Below are 21,964 nucleotides of genomic sequence, written 5' to 3' on the forward strand. Positions count from 1 at the left end.
GTGTACAGCAGGGGGGCGGCCGCGTCCTCCGCGTCCATATCGGCCAGCAGGCTGTAGTTGCCGCTCACCTGGGGTGCGTTGGTGCGTGTGTGCGCTCGTGCGCGCGCGCGCGTGTGTGTGTGTGTGTGTGTGTGTGTGTGTGTGTGTGTGTGTGTGTGTGTGTGTGTGTGTGTGTGTGTGTGTGTGCGCGCGCACGCGCACGCGCGCACGGGGATGACGTGGCCAAGACGGAGCTTGTCAAGTGACCTGCGCATCGGCATCAAAAGCCCCGCAGCCGGGGCAGCCACCGCCGCGCTCGACCGGCGGGACGCGGGCTCGCCAGGGGCGCGCCGCCCGGCGCCATCCGGCGCGCGGAGCGCAGTATGTGGCGGCGGCGTGTGCGCGCGCGGCGCACCACGATGGAGAGAGTCTCCATTCCAAGACACGTGCCGTGGACCGGGAAGTAGTCGCCCGCCTCATTTGCCTGAGGGGGCGGGTGCGGAGAGGGTGGGCGTATGCATACATTGCGTTCTCAGTGTGTGTGTGTGTGTGTATGTGTGTGTGTGTGTGTGTGTGCGCGCGCAAGCGCGCGCACTCGCGCGGTGTGCACGCGTGCGCACAAGAAATGCCAGCAGGCAGGGTTCAGCGCATGAGAAGGTGCAAGATACGAAGAGATGAGTCTCAGCTTGAGCTGTGCTTGGACACATCCCTCTTCTGCACCCAATAATGCACACCCACCCATCCTCTCTGTTTCTCCCTCACACGCACACGCACTTTCTACCCACTCACCTATCCACCCCCCCCACACACACACGCACGTGCGCGCGCGCACACAGACACACACACACACGCACTCACACACGCACACACACAAACACACACACACACACACTCACACTCACGCCCTCACTCCCCCACACACAAACACACACGCACACAAGGATGCATGCGCGCCATCTTGCGCGGCCCCCACCTTGATGGCCAGGTTTGTGAGCTGCGCCGCGGCGTCATAAAAGGGGTGTCCCGGCCGCAGCCTGGCGCCGCCGCCGGGCAGCAGCAGGCCGTTGATGACGGCAAACCTGCGGGGCAAATAGGCCGAGGGCCGAAGGGCGAAACTCCGGGCTGTGTGTGTGGGACCAGAAGCAAACGCCGGCTGGGGAGCTCGCAGGTAAGAAGGGGAGAGCGAGCTGTTCTATGTTTTCACACCAACCACCACCATCGTCTGCAGCCCAGCGGCGCGTTCGCATCTCATGCCAACTAACGTAAACCACCCTGCAGGGCAGCGCCGCCGGGGCCCAAGCGGCGGCCAGCGCATACCCGGGTGCAGCAACGCCCTTCTCGCTTGCAGCAACGCCCGTCTCAGAAGGGCACAGCCACAGCCCACCGCGGCAGTCCCTTACCCGTCCACAGCCCTCAGCCAACCCCTCCTCCGCCCAACCCTGCAGCCCCTCCCCCAGCCCAGTCCGGCCCCCGCCTGGTGGCACCCACTTGCTGCGGATCTCCTCGGGAGTCTCGTCAAAGAAAATCGGCACCACCCGCGCCCCAGCAGCCTGGTGGGGAGACCGTTGACATTTTGGGGGGTGAGGGAGAGCCCGCGTGACGAATTTGGCGGTGGGGGCGAGGTGGGGGTTGTGGGGGAGTCACGCCCGCCCAAACATAGGGCGCAGGGGACGACCGACGCGCTGCCTGGGGGGACCGGCAGGGGTCCGGCGGCGGGCCGAAAGGCGGCGCCGGCAAGCGGGCGCTGCTGCGGTTGCGCGGCGCCGGGCGGCCGCCGCTCTCCGGCTGGCGCGGCCGCTCACCTCGACCCATTTCACTGCGAAAAGGGAGTGCGTATGGCATGCGGGCCAGGTCATCTGCCACGTCAGACAAAGCCGTGTGGCATTGGCTTTGACGGGGTGCAGGTGCGAGGCAGCAAGCATGCGCAAGGCAGCTGCTAATCTGCGGCGCCGCCATCAGCGCGGCGGCCGGCCCTGGCGGAGGCCCACCGTAGCTGGCAGCGATGTAGGAGCTGCCCTCAGGGGCGGGGTCGCCGGGCTGCGCGCGGGTTTGGGCGTGGTTTTGAGTGCAGGCAATGCTGGAGGGCCGATGATGGGGCGGATTCGAGCTGCAGAAGCCGTCAGCCGTGGGGCCGCAGCGGCCGCGGCCGCGTGGCGATTTGGGTCATGCAGGACGCGCCGTGCGCGCCTGGGTCAGGATGCCGATAATCGGGCGCTCATTGGCGGCGTCGCTGCTGCCGGGCCCGCGGCGGTGCACCACCTGCAAGGCCTGCGGTCGCGGCGGCCTGCAAGTGGGGCGCACACGCCACCAGGTGCAGGGCACCGGAATGTGTTTAGGCCCGTGATAGATGATTTGTATTGCAGTTGCAAAAACTGCATCATTGTAAGCTATACGTTTCGTGGAAATGAAGGGCTCCACAAGGGAGCGGGGGGCAATCCACAAGGGAGCGGGAGGCAAGGTCGGCGTCGCGGTATGGCGCTCGCATGCATGCCGCGCAGATGCAGCAGCCGTCGGCGGCTATATAGCACTCCAATTGTATCTCAGTGCGTCAGATTGGTGTTTTTCAGAGCATTACGATTGTATTGGGCACCCAAGGCGCGGCGCGATCATGCGATCTGGTTCGACACACCAGGCTCTCGGCACTACCTTGCAGCGTAATTGAGATCTAGGCTTGACACAGCAATCACGATCACAAGCGCTGCCCGTAGGCTAGCCATTGAGCGTGACCACGAGGACCCCGTGCGCACGGCAGCTCCTGATTAACGTGACCGCAAACACCAGTTAACAATAACGATGATTGAATCGACGACAAGCCTGCGAGCAGCCGACACTACTGTAACGTTGCCCAAAGTGATGCTCGTTGTGTGTGATCACGGCTGCACGAATTGAAAGATGCCTGACCCCCTGAGCATCTGGATGCCGGCTGCGGCTTGGTCCTCTGCTATGGTGCAGTTATGCCTGTGTTATGGAATGAGCTTGTGCGGTGGGCCGCCTTCAGCCCCACTCAGCCCCTTCGGGTGGCTGCATTCTTGGCCATGCTGACATCATCTGCAGGTGCATAGGTCACAGCACCCAGACCTTGCCAAGGCCGACGGGCAAAATGTTCATTTGAGATATCGTGGCGGCCCAGCCCCATCCAACCCAGCACCCATCACACCGCATGAACCCACCCACCCACTGCGCCCCTGCCTCTGACTACCATAGCCGCAGCTGTGGCCTTGAACAGAGGACTGCAGGGGCCTGCACAGGCACCCCAGTGCTCTCGAAAGCGGCAGCGCGAAAGCGAGCAGGGCCTGAGCATGTCATATCAAACTCACAGCTGCGGCGCAGTCATTACACAACAGCCGCAACCACACAAGGCCGCTTGGCCGCCGGCTCGGTCATGGCGCGCTCCCCACCAGCCTCGCCCTGCTGCTGCCCCTCGCCCTCCCGATCCAGTTGCTGCTGCTCTTGCTGCTCCTGCTGCCTTTGCTGCTGCTGCTGTTGCTGTTGCTGCTGCTGATAATTTTGAGTCCTGTCCAGCTCCGCGAGCGCCGCCGCCTCCCGCTCCTGCTCGGCAATCGCCGCCCGCCGCTTCGCCTCGCGCGCCGCCTGGACCTGCCGCCTGTCGCAGGGCCGCGCCACGGGGTACGGCCTCCCCGCGGCCGCCACGCGCGCCTCCAGCTCGCACACGAGCCCCAGCAGCGCGTCCGGTGTCGACGCCGCCCCGGAATTCAGGCGGTCGCGCACGTCAGTGAATTCGGCCAGCCAGCCCTGCAGCAGCTTGTGCGCGTGGCCCTTCACCATTCGGGGGTGCGCCGGGTGCGTGGCGTACGCCTCCGCGTACTCGCGGCAGAGGCGCAAGCGCTCGACGTGCGCGGCGTGCGCGGGGTCGGCGGCGGGGGACAGCGCGGACGGGTGCGTCGCGGCCTCCGACACGGCCGCCGGCCCCGCCCCCGCGAGCGCCGCCGGTTCAAGCTCTTGACCCTGCTCCTGCTGCTGCTGCTCCTTCTGCTGCTGCTGCTCCTGCTGCTGCTGCTGCTGCTGCTGCTGCTGCTGCTGCTCCTGCTGCTGCTGGGAGTCAGAAAGCCCCGCCGCTGCAGGCTGGCCCGCCTGCTGCTGCTGCTGCTGCTGCTGCTGCTGCTGCTCCTGCAGCTTCTCGGCAGCTGCCCTCATGATCGGGCCCTGCAGCTCTGGGTCAAATATCGCCGGGTAGTACAGCAGCGGGTCCGCTGACATCACCCCGTCAGCGCCGGTGTGCGCCATCAGGCGCCGCGCGTCGTCGAGGCACCGCACGTCGCCGTTTGCCAGCACTGGTATTCGCACCGCCGCGCGGACGGCGCGGATGGCGTCCCAGTCGGCGCGGTTGCCAGAGGTGTCCTGTGGTCCGTGCGGTTTGTGATGAGAATAAGGCGAACCGTATGGAAACGTGACTGCGTTCTGAATGCGCCCACATAAACTTTTGCAGGACGCCCGAACCTCCTCGTGCGCCCCCCTGACGCAGGCCCCAAACGCAGCGACAGCACGCCGCGCCGCAGCCAGCCGCAGCAGGGGCCGCGGCCCGCCGCCTCTGCGCATCCTCGATCCCTACAGGTCCCCCCTCCTACCCCGTTGCGGCGCACCTTCATGGCACGCGTCCGCCCGTGCACCGCCAGCAGGCTGCAGCCCGCCGCCTGCAGCATGCGTGCGTACTCGAGGGTCCGCTCAAGCTCGGGGAACAGCCGGATCTTGCAGCTGACCGGCGTGCGCAGCGAGGACGCGGCGCGCGTGACCATGCGTTCCACCAGGGGGAGGTCATCCATCAGGAATGCGCCGTAGTACCCCTTTTTGGCGATCCGCTGGGGGCAGCCGAGGTTCAAGTCGATGTAGTCGCACTGATCCTGGGGGCGGGGGGTGCGCACGGGCTCGCATTGGCACGGAGGTGCCGGCAAATGCGAGGCAGACCGAGGCGGGTGCAGCCCTGGGGGTTGAGTCGGGTCACTGTCACTCTCAGTGTGCCCGGCCCGGCCCGCGAAAGCGCATGCCGATGCGTGAAGGTGCAGCCTACGAGTGGCAGACGCCCCGCCACACCTGCACCAGCGACGCCGCGCCCACAAGCACGTCGGGGTCGTTGGCGCAAAACTGCGTGAACAGCGGCCGGTCCTCTGGGCACGTGGTGAAGTGTTCGGCGCGGTAGCCCTTGTTCTCGAGGAACAGCCGCGCGTGTAGCATCGGCGTGTAGGCCGCCGCCGCGCCGTGGCGGCGGCACAGCATGCGGAACGGGAGCTCGCTTTGGTCGACCATCGGGGCAACATGCCACATGGGGCTGCCCAGGGCGCGAAAGTGGGCCCATGCGCGCGTGACATGCGCATCGAGGGCCTCCGGGGTGGTGTAGGGCGGCGCATGGGGTGCTGTTGCAGCAGCCGCAGAAGCAGCAGCAGCGCCGACGGCGGCGGGGGACACGCCCACCGAGGCAGCCGCCGCCGGCGCGATGCTACTCATGATCAAACGTGTTACAGAAGCAAAACAGCTCAGCACGTGCCGCGATGCAAGCTGCCCGCTGGCCAACGCAGCACGCAAGAAAATCGTAGCCACGGTGAAGCTAGAGTATGATAGCAAATGACCTCTCGGTGGCGCAAGCTGCTCTGAATATGTCGTTGTAAGAGTCAACGTCAAGACACCGGATCCTCGCCCTGCAAACACCTGGTGAGAGGTTGGGTGACAACATTGACTCAGCGGCGAGTTCACCGGCCAAGCGGTCGACCACCAATTGCACCAACTTTGCTCATGCTCCTAGCAAGTCACCTGATGATTCATTCCTCCTCAGATCACCACGTATCTCAACATATAGCTATCGTCTACGGGTAAAGTCATATCGAAACTTTCTCGAATCATGTTAGCTTCCTTGACGCGTATCAAAGGGCTGGTTCGGGGCGGGCGCGGGGGTCGAGCAACTGTGCCCCGGCATGAGGCAAGGCTGCAGCACATAGCACCCAGGGTAAGATGAGATGACGCAGAAGTATACAATGCGCTCACTATGCTTGGCGATCCGGCTTGATTGGCGTTTCTGTGTGTCACTCTCAACTGTGAGGGCTCGTTCGACTCCGCTCGCAGGCGTCTGGAAGCGAAGATGATGTCGACCGGATGCTAGCGGAGGCTAACGCTCTGCTGAACGCTGTGACAGGCCGGGCTGCAACCACGGCGGCATCGCCCGGCGTGCTTGAGTCCATCGATGGCTTGACAGCCCTCGGCTTCGTGTGCGACGAGAGCGGATGCGTGCTGGTCAACTCTCCAGACTCTGACAGCGAGGATGGTATGCTCACGGCCTCAGTGCTTAACCGCAGTAGGGCACCCTGCCCACACAAGGGCAGGGAGACACTGGGCTTGCTGAGTCCGCCTAGTCGCTGTGGGCTTTGCTGTGATGTCGCAGCACTGTTGTACTGCCGGCCTTGCGCGCTTGCCGGCTGGCGCAATCCTGCCGCCATGTTGCGACTGTGGGTCACCGGGCGTGCCCGCCCCAAGAGAGCGAGGGAGAGAGGGACAGAGGGACAATGGGATGAGCCGGCCCCCACCCACCCCAGTACCCCACCACCGTTCCCCATGCATGATACTTACTGTTCACAACCGACGCGCAGGTCTCAACAGGCTCACGCACACCCTCAAGGGCCTTGGCTGGCGGCTCGGAATGATAGAGTGAGTGGCTTGCTTGCACGAAAGTCATTGGAAAATCGCCGAGAAGACTCTCAGTGTCGCACTCTCCTTACCACCACCCACCCAGCCCCCTCCAATCCCCTGAAACCGCCCTGCCCCTGCGAGCCCGACCTCTCCAGCCCACTGCCTTTCCCAAGCCCACCCCACCCATGAGGCCCTCTGAATTCCCACCACCACCGACCAGCCTCGCACCCTCCACGTCCCCTTTGCACCCCCGATCCCACCCCACCCAGGGACCCGCGGGCTGACGACCTGGATTTTCCTGCAGTTGCCGCGGGCCCGGGCTGGAGCGTGCCCCTGAGCGAGGAGGAGCTGGCGGATTTCATGGCCGTGCTCGCGCGGCTGCGCGGCGCGGTGGCGAGCCTGCACGCGCAGGGGCAGTGGCTGCCGGCCGTGGGGGACCGGCCCGTCAGCCGAGCTAAGGTGCGGTCCTGCGGCGGGCGGGCGGCGGGGGCAAGAAGCCGTGCCGGGACCTGCGGGGCGAGGGCCGCAACGCCGGGCGGACCGGGTGGGCAGGCAGGCGCTGCAGAGTGCGCGGGCTGGGGTTTGGGGAGGTCGCGCCGCTCTTTGAGTGGCACGAAAGCCATATTGGATGCCCAATGCATGCACGCCGGCCCGCGCAACAACTGGTCCTGCCAACCGCTCGTCCCGCCTGCCCCGCGCAGTGGCAGTCGCACCACATCCGCATGCAAGCCACCTGGGCCACAGGCCCGCCGCCGGCCTTCAGCATTGACCTCAGCATATGCATAGGCAGGCGCAGCGTCACCGCGGTGTGGCCGCACGGCGTGGTGCAGGAGGTGTGCGCCGCCGTCGACGCCACGAGCGGCGACGGCGCCGGCGCGCTCGCGGCCGCGCCCGCCAGGGCCGTCGCGGCGGCTTGACAGTCGGGCGCACGGGCGGCTGTGGCGGGGAGCGCCTTCGTCATGATACAGTGATGGAATTTTGAAGAGGGATGTGTGTGCTAAACGCCGTTGTTGGTACGTAGGAGCAGGGCGCCACGCACCAGCGGCAACAGGCTGGGCAACCAGGCTGCATCTGCGGCCAAGGTGCGTTCGGGCTGCTTTTCTCACAAGCATGCATCCCTGGGCCGGGGGCATGCAAGGCAATGTTTGTGGCCACGGCCGCACTTGCTGCGCGCGCTTATGCTCGCGCTTTTGCCAGTCGTCTCCAACACAAGCTCGAACGACCCTGATTCGTCTCACAGCGGAAGGTGGCGTGCCACAGATAGAGTACTGATGCTCGGTTTGCACTGCGGCTGTTGCCCTGCCGGCGAGTGGGATGAGTTTGATGTGAGTTGTGCGTTGCGCTGTATGTCAAGCAGCGACTGTGAACGCAGGACCAGAGATAGATGCAGACAAGCCACACTCCATTGGCATCTCTAGGGAATGTAGCGCTTCTTTCCTCAATTTCGGGCAGCGCACCACTCCAGTCTCGCGCGGCCACCACCATTGTAACAACATAGATCCCCTTTCTTCAACCCCAACGCATCCGTGCCAAAGCCCTGAAAACAGCTTGCTGTGCCAACCCCTTGTGGAACTGCTTGGCCATCACCAGCGTGGGAGGCTTGCCACCGTGTCATTGATTGCCAAAGGTGACATTTTATGCAACGGAAGCCCCGCTGGCCTGGCAGCATGCATCCTGCAACGGAAGCCCCGCTGGCCTGGCAGCATGCATCCTGCAGCAAACAAACAAAGAAAGGAATGTGTCGTCATCGCACTGCCTGCCTCCCGACACTACCATGAGCTCCTGTTTCACGTGCGGCTCATGCAGAGACAACGCCGGTTGCTTTCAAACAGATCTTCATTGCTTGTTTGGGGTCAACGTGACCCACATCACGCACACACGCACACACGCAAGCAAGCAGCTCACATTCATGTGCAAGCACACGACATACACCAACACAGCACATAGAAACACACCCATCCACACGCTGAGCAGTGGCCGTTTTGAACGGAGTCATCAAGTCTGGCTTGTGGAAAACCTTTATCAATGCTCAGCAGCTCCCGGCCGCCTTGGAATCAGCAATCCAGTGGATACTGCGATTGGCATGCGTGCGACAAGCCCCTCCTTAACCTTGTACTCGGCCCTTTCTTTTATGAAATCATAACACGGCCAGGCAATTACAGGATCATTTCATCTGTTGCTCTCTTCCTCTCACCTGCATGTGCGTGAGTGTGTGTGTGTGTGTGTGTGTGTGTGTGTGTGTGTGTGTGTGTGTGTCTTTCCCCCAAAGAACGACTTTTAATACGGTCAACTCCACCCCTCAAATGAATTGCGAGCACACAACGTGCCTTCAGGAAGTACATCCAGACGCCCCTTGACAGTCTGAGATGTCACAGCAACGCCAACCTGCATCCCTGCCACACGCAGCAAGCCAGCGCCCAAGCGTATTTGCCAAGAGCAACAGACAGCACTCATGCGTACGGGGCACCTCACCTGAGTCGAGTCCTGGGCTCGGTCCCTAAGCATGAATGGAATTGAATGCAGCTGGATGAGATACTACAATAGAATGATACCAGTATTGAATTCATTACTATCACAACCAGAAGACGGGGCCAAGCAGGGACTATCACCCGCAAAATGCCCCCCCCCCTGCTGCTGTTCATGAGTGATTCGTGCACACCGCTTACTACTTCACCACATCCCCTTGCGAACCATGCACAAGCCACCATATACCACTGTTCACTGCATAAAACGGCCGGCACACCCAGCACAAGCATAAAAGCACCCCGTGACGCTGGCTCACTGGCATGAACCCTTTTTTCCGCTGGAAGTGATCTCACACCACCGCCTCCCGCAAAACCGGGTCGGTGTCATCTGCCAGGTGGCAAAAAACTGCGGGATTATTCAAGGGCCAAACGGGTATGGGCACCCCACTCGACTTTTCAACCCCGCACTCCTAGGCTGTGCACACCACGCTGCCAACCGGTACTGGGATGGTGAATAATGCAGGACATTCATTGTTGTGTATGACTCTGTCATCTTCGCGTTTTGTGACCTCTACGGTATCTCGCCTGAATTGAAGAGGTTCAAATGCTGATCTCTTGGCTGCCTTGTGGTGCTGCCATAGCTTCCGCGCCGCCTCCTGTGCAACAGGTGGAGTGGGGATACCCTCCGCCAGCGAAGCGAAGGGTAGTCTTGGAGCAGTGTAGGTACGGGCAGAGACACCAAACTCAGAATGTGCACACGCCTGCTTGCAACACTTGCTGCGGTGGTGGTGTGCGGTTGTGAGCTGCTAGCCTCGCCCAACATCGCCGCCCACTGGAGAAGCACTCGGACGATGGTCCACCTCTGCTTGCATGATCAAGCATACCCATATTCATGCAAGCTATATGCATTGCATCTTGCAATCACACACACTTCCTGGGATCGGATGAGCCCCAATTAAACTTCCCTCTTGTTCCCCACTGCCTGGAGTGGACATGCGCCGTTGATCATCTGGCTTGCGGCACCTCGTATTACCCTCACCATCCAGACAACACCAGGCAACGGCGCGCACGTCCCCATCTCGCTCTCCCGCAGGATGCGCTTGGCACACCTGTTTGCAGCTGCTACACTTGTCTCGTCGTTTCTACTGATTATTGGGGTTCAGCTCTCTGCCCATTTTCAGTCCCCAGCGCTGCGACATCCCAGCACTTACGAATTTACCGTGCAGCACAACATGCCCAGACATGTCCCCACAAATAAGTCAGGCCTGTACTACTTAAAGATCGTCAAGGTGCCATTGCCGCATCACAATTCGACCTATGACCGGCCTTGGTGCAAGATAGGTTTCCAGACAAATCTGGCAGGGTCCTTCTACCGTGACTCGCATGGGGAGCACTATTTTGAGCCTCATGGGTGCCGTTTACGGCGCTACACAGCTGCGCAAGCACGGGGGATTCTGCTGGGCAGGACTGTGGTCTTCTATGGAGACTCACTCACGAGGTACCATGTATTCAATTTGGGAGTTTTTATAGCGAGAGGCCAATTGATGGAGCGGTACGCGGGTGTTCCAGACACTGCCCCAAGCCTGAACCATCAGGCTCAGTTTCGCAACCCTTCCTATGCAACTGACACCAACGACACCCGCACGCTGATGCTTCGCTGGTTTGTCAAGTCAATCACGACCACCTCGAGCTGCATGAATTCATCCCATCACTGTTTGGATGATGTCAACAAGTGCTACGCTCGGCGGCTGGACGTCAGGACGCCCAACGGCAAATTTAATCTTGACACATATCCCCTGTATGGCGCCACGAATGCAAGTCGTGATCTAGAGACGTTGAGGGCACTCATGCACAGCGGCGCAGACGCAATCATCCTCAATCATGGTGCGTGGGGCGGTGAGAACATGACCGCCTACTGGTCGCATGTTCTTTGCCATGCCAAGCAGGAGCAACTGAACATTAACGGCGGTAAAACAGAGCTGATCTGGCGAACCACGTATCACGACAACCCGCCAAGCCGAAAGTTGACAGAGATGGAGGGCAACCTGACTGCTGCAGCTCGAGGCTGCGGCTGGAACGTTTTAAATCTCCGAGAGATGACGGGGGCTGCACTGGCTGCCAATTTGCCAGCCCACTGGGACCATGTTCACCTGCTGCCTTTTATGAAGGATCAGATCACTGACGTGCTTCTCAACCTGTTTGCCTCCTTGTGGGGGATCAATGATGTTGTCGAAGTGTGCCCTCACCACATTTTGAATTCTACACTACCATCAACATGATCCACCAGCCAAGTTATGAAAAGGCTCAGCACATTGCTTTGTAAATTGCGACTTGCACCCATGTTCGCGATGACCATCAAGTGCACGGCACAAGGAACACAACGAGGGTTTCAGATCCACAACAAAGCCACAAACAGTGCGTATGCATGCAATCTGCGCAGAACTGCCACCTGGCTGTCAATTTTCTTGAGCTCGAGCGTGAAACACTTCAGCGATAAATTTCTCAAACAGTGATAAATCCCTTCCACACACTGGACTGGCTACCAGAGAGGGGAGGGAAATGGAACAGGTGAGCACAACGCCGCTCAAGAAGAGTGCACCATACAGCAGCAATAGCAGGCTGTTGTGTGGTACACAACTTGACAAGGCAAGGCTCGCTTGTGGACCGACAGGGCTGTGCTGCCCTCCTACACTATTGATATGTCTGTTGGGGTGTTGCCAACGCTTGCACACCCTGTAACACTATGCTTCGGGAGCATGCTGGTACAGGGAGCATGGCTCCCAGCCAACCCACCTGCCGTCCACCCATCAAGGTAGGGTCCACATGCCCCGGTGCTGGCGCTCTCTGCTGCGCGCGTGGCCGCGTTCGTGCGCATGGATACTGGGGGCAGGACCCCACCTATCTGTTTGGTTTGCTGCGTGACGTGCTCTCTTATACAGGCTTGCAGCTGCAGGAAGTGTTGCCAGCGCGCATTCTTCGATTTGGCGTGTACTGCTTTGCAGCCTGCAGGCAGCAAGGGGTGCGCTGGGGGCCAGCTTGACATGCGTTGAGGAGACGGGCGTCTGTAAACAAAAGGGAAAGAGCCGCCTGCGCGCAATTTCTAGTTCGCGCAACTGTCCCCGGGTGCGGACTCGCTTGCTATACTACTGCTGGTGGTATTGCTTGCAGCGTGTGGGGTGTCAGACGTGGGGCCTCCGGCATTTTGTGAGCAGGAGTATGCCCGGCAGTGTCAGCGTACACATTAACCTTAGCGTGTCAAGCCCGTGTATCAAGGGGTTGTGTGTGCTGACGATGTGACCATGTTCAGCACTGCCATTGCATCAGCAGCCACAGCCGTAACCGCACCCGCAGCAGCAGGGCAGGGTCACAGTTGCAGGCTCACAGTTGCAACAGCAGCATCGGTGCAAGCAGCACCACCTCCTTGGCCCGTGCAGCAAGTCAGTCATTGCCAGTTGAGACTTTGGTTCGTTGGGCAGACGCTTGGCCAGCAGGTGGCCGTCCCTGACACTTTGCACGCGTGCAAATACTGACGTGGACGTGTACGCGCACACGATTTGCTCAAGCTTCTGGCTTGTTTGCAGGTTACACAATTACAAATTGCAATTCTTCCTAGATACCTGGGCGGCGCATGCTTGGGCAAGCAAGCTTGGGCATATGCGCGGCAGTCTTGCGCACCCCTTTAATTGTTGTGCAGTCGGTGCAGGGAGGCTCAGCACTATGTTGGGTCCATGACAGGGGAAGAGGTTGTCTCCAACAAGCCCAGGGTATGTGCTGTCAAACAACCTTCTCAAAGCACTTCAACTTGTTCTGCGTCAAAAGCTGACGGGCAGAGTCCCGACTGCGGTTGAAGTCCTTTGTTTTGCTGTACAGCTCGTAGTCAATAAGCCATTCGAAGACTTCTGGTGACTCTTGCTGCTTATGGAATACCAGATCAGAGCCAAGTGTTCCAAAGAAGGGTGCGGGAGGCGTGAAAAACCACTCAAAGGTTGGGACATGCCAGTTTGGTTTTATCAAGTCGCTGCGCAACCACACCAGATCAAGATATCCAACGACCCCAACAAGGGTGTAACCAAACTTTTCCGCAAGTATCCGCACCGCAGAAGCTGAAGCGCCCCATGCGCATTGCTTGAAAACAAACGAAAAGTTCTTAGGCTGGTGCCCATACAACATTTCTGGGTCGGCCTGAGCAATCGCCATGCCCAGAGGGTAGTTTGCATTATACTCTGTTGTAATCAGCCTTGGCCTGAAGCCTCCTTGAAAGATGCCTTCGAGAACGAAAAGGTCGTGGGAGTCCATGTCACAGGATAGAAAGTCAAGGTCTCGCGGCACGCTGTATTGTCTGAGGATTGAGGCTATGTTGCTGGCAAAAAGGTAGTGCGCGTGTAGGTTGATGTCTGGATTATTCTGAGTCCCGTCTAGCAGGAGCCCGCGCCAGCCTTTGTCGTACAGATTGCGGGTATTTGCGCCAGATCCACCAGTGGTGTAGCCCGGCTCATTGAAACCAAACTCCACAAAAAACTTGTTGGTGGGTCCCCCGATTTTGTCGACAATTGTATCAATGTAAAAGTCTTGAGAGCCCTGTGACTTGTACCCTGTTTGTTCTGGGGTCCACTTGTGCATGTCAAGTATCCAGGCATCCTCACTCCGGGTGTGAGACTTGAGGGTGTGGTTTTTGTTGAATTGTCCAGTTGCTGCAGATGGGTTGTACTGCCTGGTAAAGAACACTTGCACGACCATCAAGGTCACAGTTACTGTCATGAGCAGGCGCAAGGCCTCGCCCGCAAGAGGGGATCGCATTATTGCTGTTGCTTGTGGGCTGCCCTGCTGTTTCCACGCCCCACACCGAGCCCTATCGCTTAGAGAAATTTTGTGTGTGTGGTGTTTGTCTGCGTTGTAAGTGCGATGCAACCTGACGTAGAACGGTTCTACTGTTGGGGTCTCAACACGTTGAAACGACCCGACGTCGTGGTCGGCTCGAGGAAGTAGTGCCTCTGCTACTTGCGTCGAAGGTTGCGAGTGTCAGAAAATGAGGTATGGCCTAGAATTGAAGTACCCGTACCTTTGCTCGCAGCCAAACAAATAACCGGGTGCCTGTTGCCCGATCCTTTGGGGTTAGCTGCAAGTTTTCCCTTGGTGATTCTCTGGCCATCAACCTTCCTCAAAGTATTTCGGAAGTTTTGGAGTTTTAGGCCCAGTTGCGGAACTGGCTGCAACACAAGTGGGCGGCACTGATATCATAATGCCCGAGCAAAGCAACGCCAGGCACGTCGCGGATTGGCAGTGGTACCGTAAAGATCTCCTTGACTAATGCGTACCTGAGTCTCTCGTTGGTATCAGTTCCCAGAAGGCCTGGAAGGCGAAGCCCCCGCTCGGCCCTTCAGCCGCCATGCATAAAGGTGACAGCACAGCCTGTGCGCCGGCAGCCGCAGCGCAGTGTTTGACCTCAGGATAACAATGCAGCCAGGAAGTTCATATCGAATGAAGCTCCTTGAACACCATGTGGCGCCGAGGATGTGGTGTTCACGCCGCGCCCGCGTGCCTAGCAATGAGGCTGTCACTCACAACCCGGTCGTTTTATTAACCTGCACAGCTGATGGACCCATGCATTCACATGGATGGGGAAGAGAAGCAGGCACTGCAAAAAGGGATGAATCTCAAGCCCCGCATATGTGAGGCCCTTACAGCGTACAAGCAACCGCAATCAACAACAAATAATCAACCACCACCCTGCCGCAAAAGCACAGTAGCAGGCAAGGCCCTTGTACTGCACGCTTGGGGACAAGCCATACAACAGCGTGCGCGGCGCTGCACCGGCGCCTTGCGGGGGTGCGTGTGCATAGATGAGAAAACGTTAAGTGCATGAGTGGCTTGCCAACAAAGGTGCCACCGCCGGTCACATGCATACACACAGCACAGCATGCGTGGAACAGCATGGAGGCCATCCAACGTGGATTCACCCAGCCATACGCAATTCACGAACTGGCCACCCACCCTGCCCTTGACCCTGAGTCTGCGTTCGCAAACCGCTGAACCCGTCGGCGGGGTGGGTGGCCAGTTCGTGAATTGCGTATGGCTGGGTGGACCCACTCGAATCGTGGGCTGCATCAGATGCACGCACGCGCGCAGTGAGCCTCCTAATCTGGCAGGCACTGCAACCATGAGAGGGGCACCCGGCCCACAGATCCTTGTTGGTGTCCCCGCGCAGGCATACACCTGCGAGAGCACAGGATGACGGAACAAAAGCAGCCGAGACCCTCACTGCACCAGCCACGCGTACGCAACCTACGCGACCCCTCCCCTGGGACCACGAAACGCGGGGCGCGCAGTGCGTCCTGCGTTTGTTTTGTGCACACTTGGATGCGTCCACGGTCAGCATGCAGGAACCCACGGGGTTTTGAGTCACCCTTCAAGGCTCAGACAAGGCACCAGCCCGCTGCTGGGCAGGAAATGACTGGGAAAGCACCGGCAGCATGGGCACACCCAGAACAGCATCACCCAGACGTGGAGGTTAAGGCGCCAACGAACCAAAGCTGCAAACCCTGGGGCATTCATGGAAAAACAAGCGCAGCTTGCCGCTCTGTGCCTTACTTGCATGAAAGGAAGTTTCATCCCGGGATGATGGATGTCGTGGGCCCACGACACCTCGCATGTGTAGATGTCCCATATGCATTATTGTGCTCATCTCAGTACCTTCTACACACACGCCTTGACACGTATGCAGTACGTACTTCCAAGAACACTAGCATTGGGTAAACTGTTCTCGCCCTGTCGGTATGCGCACTCTGCCCAAGGCTGCGCGTCTGTTAAGCTACGGTCTCCCTCACCGCGGGCACGACTGTGCCCTGTGCCCCCCCCCCCCCGCGCCCTCGCGCTGTCACAGCACGGTGGTGGTGTGTCGTCACGCACACTGTGGTGCTGCGCTGATTCACGCACAGCCAGGATGCTGGTCTGCGGCAAATTTGTCGCAGGGAGATGGCCTTACAACCGAGGCCATTCTTAGGTCTGTCGTGTCACACATGCTCACAGGAATGGAGGCGAATAAAGGCCTGCAGCGCTTCGAGGAAGCAACTGTGGTGTCATATACTTGAATTCAAAACATGTGAATTGGCTGCAGCCCAGCTGGGCCAGCAAGCGTGGGTCAGGTTGTTGACGACGCCAACAAATTCAACAGCAATCAGGTGCGAGCAGGTGGCTCGCGCAGAGCGACGGCGCTCAAATTTCGGCAGTAGTAGTTGCACAGACGGGTTGGCAGTGTGAGGGATGTGCAATATTTGAATCCAGAGTCAACTGGTTCCCAAGCAACGTGTCAATCGCGTGCAGCAGGGTTGGATAGTGAGCGGAGATGCGGACAGCTCCCCACCATGCACAACCTGCACAAGTGGGGAAAGAGCAAAAGCACGGCTTGCCGCCTATGCGGAGACCCGGACGAGACCGCTGGACACGCCATGCTGGCATGCCCAGCGCTGAGCGCGCAGCACACCTCTCGCCACCACCGTGCGGGGAGGATAATCCTGGCCGCGATAGAGGCTGGCGCCACAGGCGCACCGACGGGCGCAGAAGAGCCTCCAATTGTGGCAGGACATCGGATCATGAATGAGGAACCAGCGTTGGCTGCAGAAGCGTAGGTGCGTCATAGAGTTGGCCGGCGTGCTAGCCAAGGCTGCACGTTCCGGCGATCAGCGCGTGTGCGAGGGTCTCGTACCAGTCGGGCCGCATGTGCACGCCATCGACGTTCAAATCAAGCCGCGCCCCAGTGGGCGAGAACAGGTCAAACGCCCCGTACCAAGCGGCGTGGCCTGACTTCGCAGACGCATTTGGCGCCAAGGCCGTCCGCTCCACAAAGGGTATGATGGCTTGCTTCACAGCATCGTTCATCCCACGCATGCACGTCGGCGAGGTGACGTTCCGCCACGCCTCGGACTGCTTCGCGCCGTTGGGGTGGGGGGCCTCCCAAAAGTGGACAGTGGTGCCGGGCAGCAGCGTCGCATTGAGAAGGTTAACAAACCATGACAGGTCCCGGCGGTGGTCGACCAGCGAGCGGCGCGCGCAGTCGTGCATGTTTTGAAAAATGTGGATGTGATCGGGCGGCGGCTGCCGCTGCCTGAGGTAGCCCTCAAACAAGAACTGCTGGGTGTTCCAAAACCACTTGCAGGGGGGCAGCTGGCTGTGATTGCACTTGCCAGCAAAGTGCATGCGCGCCGCCGTTGACAGTTCGAAGTCGAGCGTGTACTCGAGCCGCAGGTATTCAATCTCGACGCTGTTGTTCGCTCCTTTGCATGTGGCGCGGAAGCTGTCGCAGCCGCTGCAGGACAATCCCCCCGCCACGGTGTCCGACACATTGTAGTATGCGGTCCTCAAGTGGGCCTCGTCAGCCGTCATGGTGCAGGTGATACCTGGCACCTTGCTGAGCACGAGCAGCATGGCGCGCATCAGCCTGAACGCCTGGGAGTCGCCCATGACCACGATGCGCCGTGACCGGGGCGCGTTTTTCTCAAAAAGGCACGCACCAGAGCCGTTGACGCAGCCCGGGGCAAGCCTGAACACCTCCCCGTACCCGGTCGTGGTCTGGTTGGACCACGTTATAAATTTCGGGTAGGAGCCATTGCAGAGCAGGTGCTGATTCGCCTGAGCAAAAGTGCAGGCACGCTGGGGCCGGCTGCATAAGTCGGCCCTGGCAATGAACTTTGAGGGCAGCTGGCTTCTGTTGAGCCCGCCGGCGCCAATCGACATAAATCGAACAGTCACGTGCTGGCGTGTTGCAGCAGCTATGCGTCCATCGTCCAGCAATAGCACAGCAGCGGCGCCAATCAGAATGCCAAGCGTCATGTAAATCACACGGCTTGCACAGTGCTGACTTGCGGAACACGCCGATTGACCCATGCTTGCACGACAGCAGCCAGAGCCCTTGGTCGGTCCTGGAGTGTGTGTGTGTGTGTGTGTGTGTGTGTGTATGTGTGTGTGTGTGTGTGTGATCTCATGAGTGTGTGCACGCATGCGTGCGGGCGCATGCTCATGTGTGTCTGCCTGACAGGTTCGTACGCAATGTGACGTCGTGTGCATGCTCATGCATGTGTCTGCATCTGCACCTGTCACCAGTAGTTTTATTGCTCGACTCAGCACATAAGCTGCGGCAACAAAGGCATCGACTGGCCAGACATGCTGACGATGCTGTCGCTGCTGCTGGTGGTGCCACTGCTGCCTCAAACCATTGCGAACATCCCTCTCACTTCTGCAGCCCTGGTTGCTCGAAGTGGTTGCCTGTCCTGCTGTGCGACAAGACGTGGCGCTTGCGGCTCTCAGCACCCCCCCTTCCTGTGCGGCGTTGGAAAATTTGAAGGATGATGTGCTGCTCACAGATTTATCGTCACTGAATTCTTGGGCGTACGCCTAATGCTTTCAGGCCTTGCACGGCTGCGTCAGTGAATGCTGCACATATTTGCCCACACATGCAGCCCGGGTACTGCCGAGACAATGGGTGCCAGCTGCACGTGCAGACCACGTCCTGGTGTGGATGGGTGTGCTTGCTGCCGAAACAGAGGTACAAGACTGTTACAGCGTCTGTGATGCTATCACATTCAGAGCCCCACAGTCATGTCCGGCTGGCCAGCCTGGGCCCGCCTCACCTGCGCATTTGCTTGGCTACCAAGCAAGAGCGCGAGCGCAGGACGTGGCCGGTACGCACAGCCGGGGCCCTTCCTGAGCAACCAGGAAGTTGATGATCCAGCTGTCACTGTGACACAAAAATCAGGTGAGCACTGCTCAACACAAGCCTTTCAACACACGACTGGAGGGGAATGCGGATCCCGGAGCGCTTGTGCTATGGTACGGTACACTGTAAGTGACATGCATCAGCCATCCTATTTTACGGTGAAATGCCTATAAATGGCAACTTGAGGGCCGTAGTCGACGACATCTTCAATGTCCAGCCCAGCAACGTCGGTGGGAGTCTGCGAGCCTCACGAGAACTAACTAAAGTAGCCGGGTTTGCTTCAGCTAGCAGCTGTTAGTAGCCCCCTCAAGCGCTGCAGAGTGGTCTGGAGGACCATCAAACCAGATGGTGCATCACGCCTTGCCAACGCCTGCAGTGGATCATGAATGTGAGCTCGTGCAGTCCCCCGTGTCCTCTCCCAAGGCAACCAGTCTGATTTGGTGAGAATCAAATAGCAATTTTTGTGGGCCATAGGCTGTCGCGCAACGCAGCCAGACCGCAAAGCAAAGGTTGCTCATTGGTGCACCTTCCAAAGGGACCCTGACCTCGACGACACCCCCTTCCTGCGCACACCGTGCCGGTATGACCTCATACAGACAGTGATGTCACAATAGTTTTTATGGACGGGTTTGGAAGGTTTTTGAAACAAATAGGGAGGAGAAGTTGTATGGTTCCTGGAAAGCTTGAGGGAACTTGTTAAGGAGGGTTTTCTGGGTGTTGGGCCTGCCCTAACACTTTGTGATGGTGTTTACTCCATCACAAGACCACAACACCCCTCCATTTCCCACCCACATCTGCAAGCCAAATTTTTGTTACATAAATCTGCCTGATGTTGTCTGATATGTACCACCAGCATACATGCTGTTGTCATGACCAATGAAACCTTCCAGTCCGACTTGTTGGCTAGCCATCCATGGATGGACAGGGGGAGAAAAACAAGGGGCAGGGGTGGCAGGCCTGGGCTCACTCTGCGGTCGTGAGCGGGGTCAGCACCACGCATCCTTCCGTACCCTGAGGCAAGGGCCCATGTGTTGTCCCGGGACCGCGCAACGATGCGTAGGAATGCACCAAATGCACCACGTTCCTGGTAAACGCCCTGCCCAACTCATGGAACCTCCCCGCACAACTCATATGCAACGCCCCAAAAACTCTGCTTTCTTGGTAGCATGTTCTCTACTTCCTTGGTAGCATGTGGTCGGGGGATTGCCCTGCTCGGTCGGCTGCGCCTGCTCATTCGCCCCTGGCAGCGAACACCCCTTTGTCACCGCCTGACTTGGGATGCTGTGTGGCACACGTGAAACAGATGTGATGACAGTACTTGAATGCTTTGCTTCACCATCTTGTACCAGAGCTGACCCAATAGCACCCCGCTGCCGCCACACCTGTGCGGCAGTATGTGGTCGCCTAGTCAGGTGCGTGACCATGTGTTGTAAGCTGACACGCCGCTAGGCAGGGGCGAGGGGGGATGTGTGACAGCAAGCTGCTGTGACCGATGCGCTTGGGGGCACGCGGGTGCTCAAAATCTGCGCGTGGGGTGCGCAGTGGCCCCGTCTACAGCGATGCGGCTTTATGCACAGACGTGATGTCGGGGGGTTCGGCTCGCCGAACGTGTACAGGTGGCCGCGCGTGTGGTGCATCTGAGCATGACATAGGCTACGGCCGTGAAAAGGCGCGGCGATGTGCAGTTTGGTAGTCCCCAAGAGGCTGTGCGAGGTGTGCGCACCTGGCACAACCCAGCACCAGGAGTATCATAATGTCAGCTTTGTGTACATGCGGCCGTCACGGGCAGCCTGTCCAACTCGGTCGCGCCACGAATCTCTATGATATCTGAAGTTCTTGTACTTAGCAGTTGAGCCGTTGTCCAGCCGCACGGACACAGCCGCGACCCAAGGCTCCCCCGCGAGCCCGTTCTGCGGGGCTGACAGCTGCTCATCTACATGTATGCCGACCACGCCCAGGGCGCTGTTGATCGCCCCCGTGTCTGTGTGCATGGTTGCGTTGAACAAACAGGACGTGGCAGAATGCCAGAACCCCACAATCAACGGGTGTTATCATTGCCAGGTGAGACTTTGGCCGGTCAACCAAGATCACAGCATGACTCATGGCCTGGCCTATGGGCGACCCAACCGGGCACCGCGCCGCATTACATAAATTCAGGGAGGGCCCTGCCGCCCGCTCCGCCGGGCCCAAAGGGTTAGTTAATATTCAACTTGTTTCCCAGGGCCATGAGAGGAAGGGGCGGGCGTGTTCGGGGTCCCGCACAACTCCGCGAGGCCTTGCACCTACGTCAGCACAAAGCCCGGCCTCCCGGCAGCACAAAGCCCGGCGGTACTCATTGAATGAAAAGTATAGATCTTACAAGTTGTTACAGAAGCCGCGGCTCCCGGAAGGCGTGTTCGGGGAACCGCACCACTCCAGGCCGCAGGGCTCGCACCTGTCCCAGACCGCTTGCGGCGCCTCGCCCACATCTGCAATGGCTGCCAACCCCATGGTTGAAGCCTGGCGTTGAACGCTGTATGAATTGCTCCAGGGCTTTGCTTAACTACCCACCCATGAGCCAGCACAACAAAAGCAGCCACGCAGCGGTTGGTGCAGCATGTGGTCACCAAGCACAAAAGCACTGCTGCTAGGCACATGCTGGAAGGGGCTGCATGACAGCGCAATGCTGTGTCAGCTGCTATTGGCAAGCATGGGTCGGGATACGGTGCACAAACAAATTTAGGCGTGCAGTCCTGCGCAGCGGACACGTTGGCGGCGAATGCCTTGTGCACAAATGTCGACGGGTGTATGCTCGCCCAATGCGTACAGGTTGTAACGCGTGGTGGTGCGATTCAGCCTGACATAAGCATTAGCGGGCATGAAGGCACGGTGGATGTGCAGGGCGGTGGTCCAGGAGAGGCCCTCTCGGGTCGTGCCCCGTGCGCGCGTGCGCGGTCATGGCGCAACCCAGCACAAGGGCGAAGGTGCGGTTGGTGTGCAAGCAACTGTCATGGACAGCCGACTCAGTCACTAAACAAGCCACCGGCACCACGCGGCCGCTGCCCAGCCGCATGGACATAGCCACGTCCCTACGAGCGCGTCTCGTGGGATGGATGGCTGCCCCTCTTAGATGCCATCCACCATGCCGCTGTTGCGTGACTGCCCCCCCCCCGTGTCTTTGCTCATAGCAAAATCAAGC

General features: G+C 59.5%; 3 protein-coding genes across 3 annotated transcripts; 1 reads left to right on the forward strand and 2 right to left on the reverse strand.

Annotated features, from left to right (window-relative positions):
* Positions 1 to 3,312: 3,312 nt before the first annotated feature.
* Positions 3,313 to 5,439, reverse strand: MNEG_3305 (tRNA-dihydrouridine synthase 1; the record flags this gene model as incomplete). Its single annotated transcript, XM_014048214.1, has 3 exons — positions 3,313 to 4,338; positions 4,581 to 4,838; positions 5,029 to 5,439. 3 exons carry the CDS (start codon positions 5,437 to 5,439, stop codon positions 3,313 to 3,315), a joined length of 1,695 nt encoding a protein of 564 aa, XP_013903668.1.
* Positions 5,440 to 6,622: 1,183 nt separating this feature from the next.
* MNEG_3306 (hypothetical protein) lies at positions 6,623 to 7,529 on the forward strand (the record flags this gene model as incomplete). The annotated part of the gene is made up of 3 exons (XM_014048215.1): positions 6,623 to 6,630; positions 6,882 to 7,071; positions 7,314 to 7,529. The coding sequence occupies 3 exons, from the start codon at positions 6,623 to 6,625 to the stop codon at positions 7,527 to 7,529; spliced, it is 414 nt and encodes a 137-aa protein (XP_013903669.1).
* A 9,198-nt stretch (positions 7,530 to 16,727) lies between these two features.
* Positions 16,728 to 17,534, reverse strand: MNEG_3307 (hypothetical protein; the record flags this gene model as incomplete). The annotated part of the gene is made up of 1 exon (XM_014048216.1): positions 16,728 to 17,534. The coding sequence occupies one exon, from the start codon at positions 17,532 to 17,534 to the stop codon at positions 16,728 to 16,730; it is 807 nt and encodes a 268-aa protein (XP_013903670.1).
* Between the last annotated feature and the right edge of the window lie 4,430 nt (positions 17,535 to 21,964).

The sequence above is a fragment of the Monoraphidium neglectum genome, assembly GCF_000611645.1.
Source record: "Monoraphidium neglectum strain SAG 48.87 unplaced genomic scaffold scaffold00410, whole genome shotgun sequence".
In the NCBI taxonomy this organism is placed as follows: Eukaryota; Viridiplantae; Chlorophyta; class Chlorophyceae; order Sphaeropleales; family Selenastraceae; genus Monoraphidium; species Monoraphidium neglectum.